The 14,707-nt window shown below is 32.4% G+C and overlaps 2 protein-coding genes across 2 annotated transcripts; both read left to right on the top strand.

The window, feature by feature from the left end:
* The first annotated feature begins 834 nt into the window (after window positions 1-834).
* LOC139858082 (mediator of RNA polymerase II transcription subunit 4) lies at window positions 835-2,269 on the top strand. The gene has a single exon (XM_071846934.1). It carries the CDS (start codon window positions 892-894, stop codon window positions 2,101-2,103), a length of 1,212 nt encoding a protein of 403 aa, XP_071703035.1. The 5' UTR covers window positions 835-891; the 3' UTR covers window positions 2,104-2,269.
* Window positions 2,270-6,822: 4,553 nt separating this feature from the next.
* LOC139857524 (stem-specific protein TSJT1-like) lies at window positions 6,823-7,967 on the top strand. The gene is made up of 3 exons (XM_071846321.1): window positions 6,823-7,335; window positions 7,439-7,559; window positions 7,661-7,967. Exons 1-3 carry the CDS (start codon window positions 6,880-6,882, stop codon window positions 7,858-7,860), a joined length of 777 nt encoding a protein of 258 aa, XP_071702422.1. The 5' UTR covers window positions 6,823-6,879; the 3' UTR covers window positions 7,861-7,967.
* The last annotated feature ends 6,740 nt before the right edge of the window (window positions 7,968-14,707 follow it).

Here is a 14,707-nt window from a genome sequence, read left to right as displayed (position 1 = left end):
ATTGAATTTAGTAGAAGTTTCTTTATCATTTGGTGACTGAATTTAGTAGAAAATGAAGTTTGCTGAGGAATTTAACCAAGTTTTTTCCACTAAAAATAGTGGAAAATCAAGTATTTGGGCACCACTTAAGGCAAGAAAAAAAGTACATGTACATACCAACCATTTGCATATTTAGAGAAGGATCCCGAAAAGTTTTTGAGTAACAAGCAAACTTGAGTCAAAACGGACCATGAGGTAACAACCAAAGCACCATTAATGTTAAATAATTTTCCAGACGAAAATTGTTTCTATTAAAAGTTTAAAACTAAGATTATATGGAGTAAAATCGCCTAATGTCATATAATAAGGGACCAAAATTGCATTTCAGTTACAAGTTATGGTGAAAATCCGACGTCCTCGAATAAAACCAAGGTCAGAAAACCCCCAAAATTAAACGCATCTACTAGTCTTTTCCATAGGCGATCAAGTCGATTTGATCGGCATTGCTACTCCGGCACCACTTCCGGCAAAAAATACTCTGAAGAATACTCCGGAACCACTTCCGGCAAAAGAATACTCCGGCGTTTTTTTATTATTATTAAAACCAGGTAACCCTAGAACTTTAAACCATAGCTTCCTATTCGAATTTGTCATCACTTTGCAAGTTTCATTATGTATTTACGTTGCTTATTGTTTATGATAGGCAATTAATTTGAAAGTTGAATTAGGATTCACAGTATATAGATTTCATAACCTGAATTAAGAACTGTGTTTTTAATATATTTCATCAATCTGTGAATGTAATCGAACTTTTGGATACATTAATTTATTGATTTATGATGTAATTTTTATATATTTTGTTGATTACAACTGTATTGTGTTGGTTTTGTAGCCAATTACTGGAAGTTGAAAATGTTACAGAATGTACCTCATCAGATTATACAGTCTCCGGCTAGACTTGGTCTTCCAAACCCTAATTCACCATCTATACAAACTACTGTCCCTGCAAAATTCTCATCACAAACCGTACAGTCACATCAACCTAACCTGCACCCAAATTTGCAAACCACTCCAACCTCGTTAACATTACTACCACTCCTTCCACCATTATCAAGAGCTCAATCGATTCTAATACGAATGGCTTCACTTACAACTAAACTTTTTGAAGTTTCTCCTAATCAAACTCAATGGCTTAGCACCTTTCGTGGTTCATTTCCTACGTTTCTATCTACCCAAAACCTATCATCGAACGACTCATCTGCTACAAATTCTAAAGAAATCATCTCGCTTTTCACGACACTTCAGTCTCAACTTTTTGAAGCCGTTACTGAACTTCAAGAAATTCTTGACCTTCAAGATGCTAAGCAGAAACTAACCCGAGAAATCAGATCTAAAGATTCATCAATTCTAGCTTTTGCTAACAAACTTAAAGAAGCCGAACGAGTCCTTGATATGTTAGTTGATGACTATTCAGATTTTCGTCGTGAAAAAAGATCAAAACTTGATAACAGTAACGAAGAAAGCTCATCATCAACAACAACAGTTGCAACTCAATTAAAGTTATCTGATATTTTGTCTTATGCACATAGAATCAGTTACACAACTTTTGCCCCACCCGAATTCGGTGCCGGGACCGCGCCTCTTCGAGGCGCCCTCCCACCGGCCCCACAAGAAGAACAAATGCGGGCGTCTCAGTTATACACTTTTGCTGACCTGGACGTTGGGTTACCAAAAGAGACCAAGGAGAAATTTACTATTGAGCCCTTGGCTGAAGAAACTAGTAATAATCCACTTGGTAATATGGGAATTAAGGATATGGTTATTCCTCCAAATTTTGTGATACCGCCAGGATGGAAACCAGGTATGCCTGTGCAGTTGCCTACTGATTTACCGATTCTTCCGCCTGCTGGATGGAAGCCGGGGGACCCGGTTGCGTTGCCACCGTTCGATTTGCTTCCTGTTGCTAATAGGAACGAGAATCAACAACCTCCACCTACTCATGTTCCTAGTTCTGCAAAGGGACAACAACAACCTATACAAGTTCGCCACGTGGAACTTGATATTGGTGACAGTAGCAGTAGTAGTGAATACATCACCGATGATACATCTGATGATGATAATTGACAAAAATCAGTGTCGTATTTAGGGTTTTATTTAAGAAAAATATGTTTTATGCTTACAAGAATGCTGCAGAGGGTTTGTAATGGATAAAGAAATTTCATAACTTAGTTGATTATCCGTATTTGGTTTTATATGGTTTGTTACTTATGTACACTGGTTTGTTTTAATTACAAGGTTTGCATGAAAATTTTCTGTAGCAAAGTCGGAAAATGCCTCTTTAATTGTCATGTTTACAAATTACGACCAATATCTAATGTTATACAAATCAGCAGATCAACTAGGATTTCGTACAACTTAAATAAAATGAGTGATTTGTACATTAAGATTTATTCGTACTCCACTAAAATTTACTCGTACAAGGTGACAAATCTTACTACAATGTATTAGCTATACTGGGCTGTTTATTACAATGGTGAACAATATATCCTGGGCTGTATATTACAACTGTGTCTTTAAAACAGTTTTCTTGCTTTTTAAATCGTATCAAGGTACTCACAACAAAAAATAAATAAATTAGGTTTAAAGATGTTAATAGAGCTTGTGATTCTGCATCTTTAGCCTCCAGGTTATTGTAATGCTATGTGTTTTTCTTATGTCATTCTGGATTTGTTTTTATTTAATTTTTGCAGGAAGATATGTGAATACATTGATTATGATCATTATATTGTACAATGGTTCCATGAAAAGATATGCAGCTTGGCTATTCAGTTCAATGTTTTGAATTGTTATTAGACATTTGTAATTACTTCCAAAAGGTAGGAGTATAGTGTTTCAAAGTTACTGTAATTAACCTTTGATTTCTGACTTGGTTTGCGTGGTTCAGGAGGTTCGGTCACAGGTCAAATGGGTTATTAATTGTACGGGTCGAAATGGGGTGATCAAGTTGGGTGGCCTTCAAACACTTGTTTGTCCATTTCCATAATGAGCAAGTATAATTATATCAAGCTGGATTCATAATTGCATATTCTCTCATAATGAGCAAGTATAACTGTATAAGTATATCATTAACTTTAACACGGTGCTACAATATATTTCATAATATGCTTTGATAGTGTGTAGGTTCTTGACATTCTTCTCCGGTCACTGACATAATTTGAGAATATTTACATGCTTAAATGTGATATATATATATATATATATATATATATATATATATATATATATATATATATATATATAACATACCCAGTTCCAACTCTATGTACTTGATTAAAACTTAACCAACTGGTCAAGTATCATTGTATCTTACAATTAGGGATGTTCATCGGTTAGTTTTTTGATTTTTCGGTTTATTCGGTTCGATTTTTTCGGTTTTGAAACTTATAAAATCAAAATCGAAAACCAAACCGAAACCAAATTTAAATATCAAAACTGAACTTAAAACCGAATTTGAATTCGGTTTTAACCATCACTAAAAATAAAAATCCTAACCAGTATAGTTAATTACATATAAATTAGGAATAACGGTTGTGGAATTAATTTAAGTATACATGGTATATAACATGTTTATTGTTTAATAAAATAAAATAATACATCAAATCAAATATAATATAAATATGAAATGCATATTATAAATGTAAATATGTTTTAATATGTTATTAATTTGAATTCGATTTTTAATTCGGTTTTTGGTTAACCGATTTTAAAATTTTCAATACCAAAAACCAAATTACGAATTCGGTTTCGGTTTCGGTTTCGATCGATCCGAAAACTGTTTAAAAAATTTGGTTTGTTTTTTTTTTTTTTGGATTCAATTCGATATTCGGTTTGAAACCAAATTGTGCACACCCCTATCTTACATGGTATGAGCCTAATACCCTAATTCTCTTCCTCTTTTCTTCTTCATCGTCTAGCCGCAATCAACCCATTCTTCTAAGGCCACTCCTTATCCTCTCTTTCACAGAACTTTTCTCCTCCACATCAGCGCCACATCAACACAAACACATTTAACATTTCTTTCACAAAATCCTCCCTATCATATACATACCCAGTTCCAACTCTATGCAGGCCGGTCCTGAGTTTTCCGGTGCCCCGAGTAAGGCGGTAAAAAAAGGCCCCTATGAAAACTGATTAATGGAAATTACCGAGGTGACGTATAATATATTGAAAGGTCCTTAGATTTAAAGTTCATTTTACTTCTCAAATCTCCGATTATGTCTGCATAAATAGAAAATTTGGGCCCCTGAAAATCATGGGCCCTAAGCGGTCGATCACTTTGCACCCCCTCCGGGCCTCCCATGACTCTATGTACTTGATTAAAACTTAAGCGACTGTTAAATATCGTTAGGTTAAGAGATTTATTTGAGATAAAAACACAAACTTAGTGACTAAGAATGGAAATAATAATTGAGAGTAACTATTTAAGCAAAAATATAAAAATGCAGGGACTATTTTATTAATTTTGTCTAAAAATTTATTCATACTCCACTAAAAAATTATTCGTACTCCAAGGTGACAAAATCCTACTACTATGTAATAGCTATACTGGGCTGTTTATTACAATGATGAATATAACGTGGGCTCTTAAATGGTTTCAATTTCCTAACCTTCAAATAAAAATTGGCCCATCATTTAGTGGGCCTTTAGTCTATAACAGGTCTTATTTTCGGCTTTGCTTGATGGACGACCAGGACTAACAACTCGCAACCTTCGAGTTATATTATGTAGCACATACATATATGCCAGCATGGATACATATCACACATGTGTCACGGGAAAATCCGACGTGGCGGAAGCCCACGGGTTAGTGAGAAAACATAGGGCTCGAATGTCAGTATCCAAAAATAAGTCAGTTTTGGATAAGATATCGGATCCAGTCTTATCTGATATGCTCCAAAACAGTGGAATCGTTGGTCCAACTCCAACTTTTACAAATTTTTAGAAAATTTTAATTTAATATTCTTTTTATTATAAGTGTTCAAAAATATAATAACCGTAAATTTCAGTTTATTAAAAAGTATTTGGTATGCGTATATATAATATTTGTTTGTTGAACAACAATACAACAATTTTATTTGTTGAATTGTGGTAAAGTCAATAAATATATGTTGTACGTTTAAATAACCGTAATTAAGAAGTTAATATTAATTGCTAAGTCAAAAGTTTAAACGGTAACCAAAATATACAAAACAGTAAGAATTATTAAATTATAATAATTTTCTCATGTGAGTGGATTGAATCACATATATATATATATATATATATATATATATATATATATATATATATATATATATATATATATATATATATATATATATATATATATATATATATATTAATGGAGACTAATATTGAGCATAGTTTGAAAAAATCTAAAATTATTATATAATCAAATATATAATTTCTCGTTCAAATGTGCACATGTATTTGTGAACATACGAACAATTCATATAATTTACAAATAAACATGTAATTTGTGGTTTTGAACATTTGTTTACCATTTATATAAGCATTAAATAATATTGATATGTGATTTGTTGAATTTGAATGTAAAAAAATATGAAATTAGAAAGTTCTCGCAATTCTTTATGTCTTTGTGGTTCTCGTTTGAACCTACCACTAACAGCTAATACACACATGAATGTTAGTTTGTTTGCAGCATAGCTTTATGGAGGGATTGTGATCCTATAACGTCATCAGCACACTAGTAGCGCGGCATGATGGCTCCACTTTTTCGGAGCGTGCTTGATGCTTCCATAGAAGTGTGATGGAGTTTTTACAATCACATCCTACATTTTTCTATAATTTTCACTAAATTTTCAATCGATTATCAATCATACGTTGACACATCACACAACACCTTATCTACTACGGAGTATTTTTCTTCATTGCATCACATTTGTCTCGTCAAAACTAATATGTCAAAATTGTCTATCCCCTTTGACAGGTCAACATCACAATATATAGGGATGGCAATGTATGTTTGATACATCAATTATCTATCTGATCTGATCCATTTAAGTGAATATGAATGATCTTAATGGATTATAAGTGGATATAAAAATGAATGATGTGAAAAATTAATGAATTGAATATAGATAACAATTTATCATCTACAGATTTATTCAATTATCACCTGAAATACATATATACATATTTACTAAAATATATGCACATATATTTATATATGTACAATGTAAATTATTAAAATGTCATTAAAAATATAAGTCGTAAATATACAATATGAAAATAGTATTAAATTCATATATTTTACATATATTATATATTATATATATTTGTTAAAATGCTTTAATAATTTCATTTCGTAAGAGAAATATCTTAAAAAGAACTTAACATTTAACATATATCTATTGACCCGTTTGATTCAATGGATATGAATATAAATTGATGAATTACATTTAAATAGATATAAATATAAATTTTAAAAATTATATAAATATAAATAAAAATTTGAAAAATTAAATAAATATAAATACAGATATACAATTAGCCGATCCAACTATATCATATCTATTGCAAATTTGCAATACCTATTAGTACTTATTAAGAAGTCTTTGTAACTTTGTAGTATACGATTAAAAAGAGAGTACATCGTAGTACGAGAAGCTTATCCGCCATCTTTATCGTTATCATCTTATTCATCACCACGTATTTCCAACCCCCGGTCCCCACCATCTTTACTTTACTCCGAAATGGATCCCACATTTCACGTATTTATACACACCCTACAACACGTATTCTTTCACTCTTTCATTTCACATTTCACACAACAAACAAACAAACAAATATTTTCACAAAATTCAAAAATAATTAAAAATGTTAGCAATATTCCACAAAGCATTTGCACACCCACCAGAAGAACTAAATTCACCATCATCATCACAACATTCAAAAAAACCAAAACTCCCTGAAGAAACATTACAACAATTTCTATCCGTACACCCAAACAACACATTCTCAATGTCATTTGGTAAAGCTGCTGTTCTTGCTTACGTTAAACCCGACACACCTAATTATTCGACCCGCCAACGTTTGTTCACTGCTTTTGATGATATTTACTGCTTGTTCATGGGTAGCTTGAACAACCTTTGTACACAGATTAAACAGTATGGTTTGTCTAAAAACACAAATGAATCCATGTTTGTAATTGAAGCTTATAGGACCTTACGTGACCGTGGGCCCTACCCTGCTGATCAAGTTGTTAAAGATCTTGATGGTAGTTTCGCTTTTATTGTTTATGACAGTAAAGCTGGGACTGTTTTCACTGCACTGGTAAATAAATAAACAAAATTTACATTCAATTGGTACTAACAAATAAGTAAATTTAATTTCTTTTAACTGTTTATAAGAAAAAGATTTAATTTTTTTTTTGTAGGGTTCAGATGGTGGGGTGAAATTGTACTGGGGGATAGCTGCTGATGGATCTGTGGTGATATCTGATGATTTGGAGGTTATTAAAGCTGGTTGTGCTAAATCTTTTGCACCATTTCCTAAAGGTAACATTTTAAAAACTGTTTTATAAAAGTGATGAAGCATGACCCATGTTAAAAGGTTTGACTTTTTAAAGATTTGACTTATTTGGGATGAAATTGTGCAGGGTGTATGTTTCATAGTGAAGGGGGATTAATGAGTTTTGAGCATCCAATGAATAAGATTAGGGCAATGCCAAGGGTGGATAGTGAAGGAGTGATGTGTGGTGCTAATTTTAAAGTGGATACTTACTCGAGGGTTAATTCTATTCCTCGTGTAGGTAGTGAAACGAATTGGACTCAATGGGATGATCATTATTCATCTTAATTAATTCTTGATTACGTAAACTTTTAGTTTGTTTTTTGTTTTTCGAATGTAAAATATCTGTAGTTGAGAATAATGTTGATGTATGCCAATGGTTTACCTTTTCTTAATTGTTTCTTGTTTTTTTTTTTTTTTTTTTTTATCAAACAAAGTTACAATACCAGGACCTGGGTACGGCCCAAAACAGAAACATGCTCCAAAAAACAACAAAGGAGCACAATACAAGCAAAATCAAATACAAACAACCAACATCAATGTAAACTATACTTGCCATTAATCCAAGACAACTTCCATATACCTCCAGCTTTAAGAACAACATTTGAATTTTTCACCTTAAGCAGAACAAGCTTATACCTGACAAAACTTTGAATCATACTGCACAAATCTTTCACTTTCCTGTGTCTTTGCTGGAAAATTCTTCTATTTCTCTCTTGCCAAATATGATAAACACATGCAGCTATAACCAATCTATTAATAATGCTCCATATATTATTAACATACGGGTATAAGGCAAGTCTAGCCACAATATCTTTCAGAGTATTAGGCAGCCCTTTAAAAATTAACATTCCTTTCATCACAGACCAAACCTCCAAACTGTAACTACAATTGAAGAATAGGTGATCAACAGAATCCCTAACTTGACTACATAGAGCACACTTAAAACTCTGATTTGGCATCCAGATTTGCACTCTATCATGAGTATTCAATCTCTTTAACACAGCCAACCACAATAAAAATGCATGCTTTGGATCAAAATACTTAAACCATATAACATGATGCCAATTAACTTTTTGTTTGTTGGTTCTAAGATCTTGCCATACCTGCTTAGATGAAAAATGAGCTTTATTTCCCTCCTTATCAATCCAACCATACTGAACTTCATTTCCATTCACCCTATCAAAATCCACATGGTGTTTTATTTTATCTCTAAGATGAACTAAAAACTTCCATCCCCAACTATCATTTGAATTAGACTGAACATCCCAGAAACTACCTTGATTAAGCTTCACAACATTAACCCATTTACCCCATAAGGTATCTTTTTGGGTCAGTATCATCCAAATATGCTTAACTAACAGAATTTCATTCCATTCTCTCAAGGATTTTAAGCCTAACCCTCCTTGATCTTTTGGCATACACACATCTTTCCAGGCAACTTTTGCTTTGCCTTTAGAGCTTTCATCTTGACACCAAAGAAAACCCTTTAAAAGCTTATTGATATCATCAATTACACCCTGAGGAAGAATATAAACACTTGCCCAGTACACCTGCATAGATAACAGAACAGAAGAAATAAGCTGGAGCCTACCAGCATAAGATAACTTCCTGTTTCTCCAATTAGTAACTTTCTTCCTAACTTTATCAATCAAGACTTTACAATCCTTTATACTCAATCTCTTTGCCAATAAAGGAACACCAAGATACCTCATAGGTAAGATTCCCACAACAAAAGGCAAAATTTGAATAATTCTATCTTTCATACCTCTTGAAACACTTCCAAAAAAGATAGTGCTTTTATTAATATTAGGTAATAGGCCTGAAACCTGACCAAATTCTTCTAAGGCCTTCTTCACAACTCTTACAGAAGAAACATCACCATGACATAACACAAGGAGGTCATCTGCAAAACGTGTATGAGAGAGCTTCATCTTTTTACATTTAGCATGATACTTGAATGCAGGGTTATCTTTAATGTTTCTACACATAATCAACGAGAACACCTCCATCACCAAAGTGAACAAATAAGGGGAAATAGGATCCCCTTGCCTTAAGCCCCTACCACCTTTAAAATACCCTTTGATATCACCATTAATACAGACAGAAAACTGAGAACCAGAAACACATGCCATAATCCATTGAATCATTTTAGTATGAAAACCAAACTTGAATAAGATATCCTTTAGAAATTTCCAATTCACAGTATCATAAGCCTTTTGAATATCAATCTTAAGTGCACATCTTTTAGCACCCTGACTTCTATTATAACCCTTTAAAACCTCCTGAGCTACAAGAATATTATCATGTATTGACCTCCCTGGAATGAAAGCTGTTTGATTGCAATCAACCAATTTGTTCAACACATTCTTAATTCTACTAGTGAGAATTTTGCTTATACACTTGTAGATCACATTACAACATGCTATGGGCCTGAAGTCAGACACTTTGTTTGGAGTGTCAATTTTAGGAATCAAAGCTATAAGAGTAGCATTAACCTGCTTGAGCAATTTTCCACTGCTAAAAAATTCTCTTATAGCTTCACAAACATCCATACCTATAATGCTCCAGGCCTTCTTGAAAAAATGAGAAGTAAAGCCATCTGGCCCAGAAGCCTTATTGTCACCTATATCAAGCATAGCAGTCTTGATTTCTTCATCAGAAACATAACCAACCATATCTTCAGCTTCTAAAGGACTTTAAACATTTGAAAATGAGCAACCAATATCCTCAATAGATCTACAATCACCAATGTTACCCAAAAAATCTTGAAAATGCTTGACAAACTGATCTGCTACTTTGTCACCACTAAACCTTACACCATTATCATCACAAATACTATCAATTCTACTCCTCTGTTTTCTACTCTTCAACAAACTATGAAAAAAACTAGTGTTTTTGTCACCCTCTTCAAGCCATTTAATTTTTGCTTTAACAAAATCAACTCATCCTTTTTGGTTTTTTCATAATCCAACAATGCACTAGCAGCAGCATTTTTATACTGAGTATCATGAGGGTTTTGATCAACATCCTCTTGACACCTTTTAAGAATATCCCTATTATCATTAACATTCTTATTATCATTAACATTCTTAAAAACACTGCCATTAATCCAGTTAAGCTTATTGAGATCCTTTTTGAGCCCTTTGAGTTTAGTAACAACCTGGAACATTTTATACCCTTCAACAGTTTTATTCCATCCTTCTACAACAATAGATAAAAACTCTTCTTTTCCAGTAATATGATTCATAAATCTAAATGATTTCCTATTTTTCACTAAACCACCTGGAATTGTAAGAACAGCAAGGCTATGATCAGAAATTAAGTAGGGTAAAAATAACCCACCAGCTTGAGGATAACAGCTTAAAAAATCTTCATTACACATAATCCTATCCAGCTTTTTTAGGGTATCACACCTAGGGTTTTTCAAAGATTTAGTCCATGTAAAATGGAAACCAGTGCTACCCAAATCCTCAACTTCAATCTCATTAACACATGCATTAAACTCCTTCATATCCTAAGTGATGTGGGAAACTCCAGAACTATGCTCACTTATATCTCTTGTAACATTGAAATCCCCCATAAGAACCCAAGGAAAACCACTAGCAATAGTAGAATGGACCTTTAAATCTTGCCATAATTTCTTCCTATCTCTACCACTATTGCTAGCATACACAAAACTACAGTAAAACTTAACTTTTTGATCAACAGATTCCACCAAACACAACACCACTTGTCTACCAATATTAATCACCATAACATTGACAATATTACTATTCCATCCCACAATAATTCTACAACTATTGGGACTTAACTGCACATTTGAAAACCACTGCCAATGTTTGAAAACATAACCACATGCTTTATCAATAGACTCAGGCTTTAAATGAGTTTCTAATATAGCACATACAGCAGGCCTTAACTCATTGAGAAAATTAATAACATCATCTTGTTTATATACTGTACTCATACCTCTAATATTCCAGCTGGCAACTTTAAAATCCATGAGAACATTAACAATCCCTGTCCAGAATACCTGGATCTTTGCCTGCCAATTCATTTGCAATAATAGGAGAATCTCCGTTAGAATTATTGCTTAAAACATCCTCATCATCACTACACTTATCCCTCCCATTGTCATTCTTATCCACTTCATCATCAGATAATACTGCAAACTTATTCATACTTTGAACTAGATTCCTTTTGTTCTGTTCATTTAGCTTCCACATTTTTGGAGTGCTAACATTCGTAATCACAACTTGCTTTTGTGACGACCTGGAGATTTTTGACCAAATTTAAACTTAATGTTTATATGATTTCGAAACGATAAGCAAAGTCTGTAAATGTTGAGTCTCAAAAATTTTGAACTGTTTCATATATTCAATTGACCTTCGACTATTTTCGACGATTCACGAACCATTATTTGTAAATAAATATGTATACATATAAAAATAAATATAAATATATGTATAGAGTATATTAAATATAATTATTTAATGATTGTAATACTCGTTGGACGTTTCGATTATTATTTATAGAAGTTTAATTCGAACTTATATGATTTTAAAATAAACGGTGATCCGAAAATGAGTTCTATAAATTTTAGGCTTACTAAAAATGTATTTAGGATCTAGTTATTAAATTTTAACACTTTTTATATTTTACCCAGAATCGAGCGGGACAGTTGATGTAATTTTTATTTAATAAATTAATGATCGAATTTTATACCATAATGACTAAAATAAATAAATATAATTAATGTAAAAATTTGGAATTTTTTCGAAGACTTTTATCCGCCACTGATTATCAACGGAGTACGAAATTTAGTCCGTAATAGGCGAAGGCTAACTAATTACATGTTTATATTTCTTTGATTATTATTATATTATTTATTATTATTATTATTATTAACTATTATTAATATTATATTATTACTTTAAATTGTTTTACATCCATGAGTGAGAATATTTAACCATTAACTGTATTTGTGATGGCACTGTATTTGTTCTATTATCAATATCACTATCTATAAACTTATGTATACATGCATCTTGAGATAACCCATCAAAACTACCTTGACAATCTCTCCCTCTTAATCACTCTCTCATTTTTGTTACGATCATTTTTACCATTCATGAACCCAAGACTGTTACCACAACTTAACCTACTTGTTTATGTGTTTTGTATACATCAAACAAACACTCAACATCCCCACTGATTCTTTCTGTTTTATGGTTACATCAAACCACATCACCTTCATCAACTCTTTTTCAATCATCACTTAGAAAGCCTGTGACTTTCTTCTTCTTCGGTTAGAAACATCACACACCCTAATGTCCTTCTTATTTGAACCATCACCACCATAACCCTCGCCACCACCACCATAGATTTTCTTCTCCATCACCTTCTAAGAACCACCATACGATCCACATCACCACCCAATTACTTGTTGTTATAAAGTGTTCTGTTTTCTGTGGCTAACAAAACCATCACCCAACCCACTTCCACCATCCACAAACCCACCACTCTCGTGAACCACCACATTAAACCACCACCTACACCATCACAAATAACTATTGTTGTTTTCGTTTCTTTTCTATTCGGTTCAACTCAAACCCATAAAGACCACCTCATGCCATCGTTACTTGCTACTGCGATTGTTCGAGATCATCATTAGGACCACCATTACTAACCATCGATCACTATCACCTCCCATCACCACAAAGAACACCACTACAAACGGTTGTTTCCAACTCTAATTCGTTTACTTCTATTTCATTATTTAATTTCGATAAAACCTTCATCAACAAAACCGCTGATTTTTTTTTTATATTTTCTAAATCGGTGACCCACTTGTTTAGTGGTAGGGTAGTTATGTTTGATTCCTTACCAAGCAAAAATGTACAGCCTGTTATAGTATTAGACTTATAGCAACAAGACTTCTAGTTAATGGGCTTCGTTATTATTTGCATTTGGTTAAGTGGGCTGCAGAAAAGAATTTAACCGAGAGTTAATAAGTGGGCTCCTGTCTTGCTGTATTTCTGTTACAATAGTGACAAAGATGATATTATAACGGGGTGATTATGATATCCTGGTATTGATGATAGTATGATGATTAGGGTTAACGATGAGATGGTGATCATGATAAAATACATGATGAAACGTTCCTGATAATAATTAACGAATGATAATCGTGTTTAGATGATGGAGATTTTAGGGTGTGCTTGGTTTAAACTAAGGAATGGAAAAGGGAATGGAAAAGGGAATGACAAAGGGAATACTAAAGGAATACTAAGGAATAGAATGGATATAATCATTCCTTTTGATAGTGCTTGGTTAAAGAAATTATAAGGTTTAAAAATAATATTAAATTGTTATAGTTTTATATTCTTATATATATACATACACTGATACACGAGGCAGTGTAATATTTAAAACACAATCAATTCGAGTTTTTTTTTTTCAAGTTCTATACAGATTTTACCGTTAATATTTTAATTCTTAATATTGGAGAAATAAATTGATATATAGAATAGATTCATAAATTAAATAAGAGAAATCAAAATAGGAATTCAACTAATGGCTTTTAGGAAATTCCGTTGTTAATAATATACAGAGTAAATGATTTTGTTAATTTCAACGTGGGACCAGTTGGAGACGATTGAAAAAATTGTAGCAGTTCATGAATTGAAGATATAATCATGAGTTGGAGATATAACGTAATTATGGAGTATATATTAGAGTTATTATAATCTAGAAAATAAATAAATAAATATACGGTTAATTTTTGAAATAAAAATGGCAGTTAATGACTATAATGATTCCCATAACCCCCAAATTAGTGGGTAATGCTACATTAACTAGTTTAGGGTAATGAGTATTCCCATTACATATAACCAAGCAATCTCAATTTTAATCATACCCATTCCTTATAGCCTATAACCCCCAACCAAGCATGCCTTTAGATTAGTATGATTATGATTATAATATTAGTCGTATTATGAATATGATTATGATTATGATCATAACTGTAACCAACGATGATGATGATAATAAATAACGATGATGAATTTTTGAAGAAGATGAAGGTAACAAAAATATAATGGTTAAAAATAAATGGGTTAGGAAATAAAAC

This window comes from Rutidosis leptorrhynchoides, chromosome 7, assembly GCF_046630445.1.
Source record: "Rutidosis leptorrhynchoides isolate AG116_Rl617_1_P2 chromosome 7, CSIRO_AGI_Rlap_v1, whole genome shotgun sequence".
Lineage (NCBI taxonomy): Eukaryota > Viridiplantae > Streptophyta > Magnoliopsida > Asterales > Asteraceae > Rutidosis > Rutidosis leptorrhynchoides.
The sequence above is the reverse complement of the archived record's forward strand: the minus strand, read 5'-3'. Positions and strand labels throughout refer to the sequence as shown.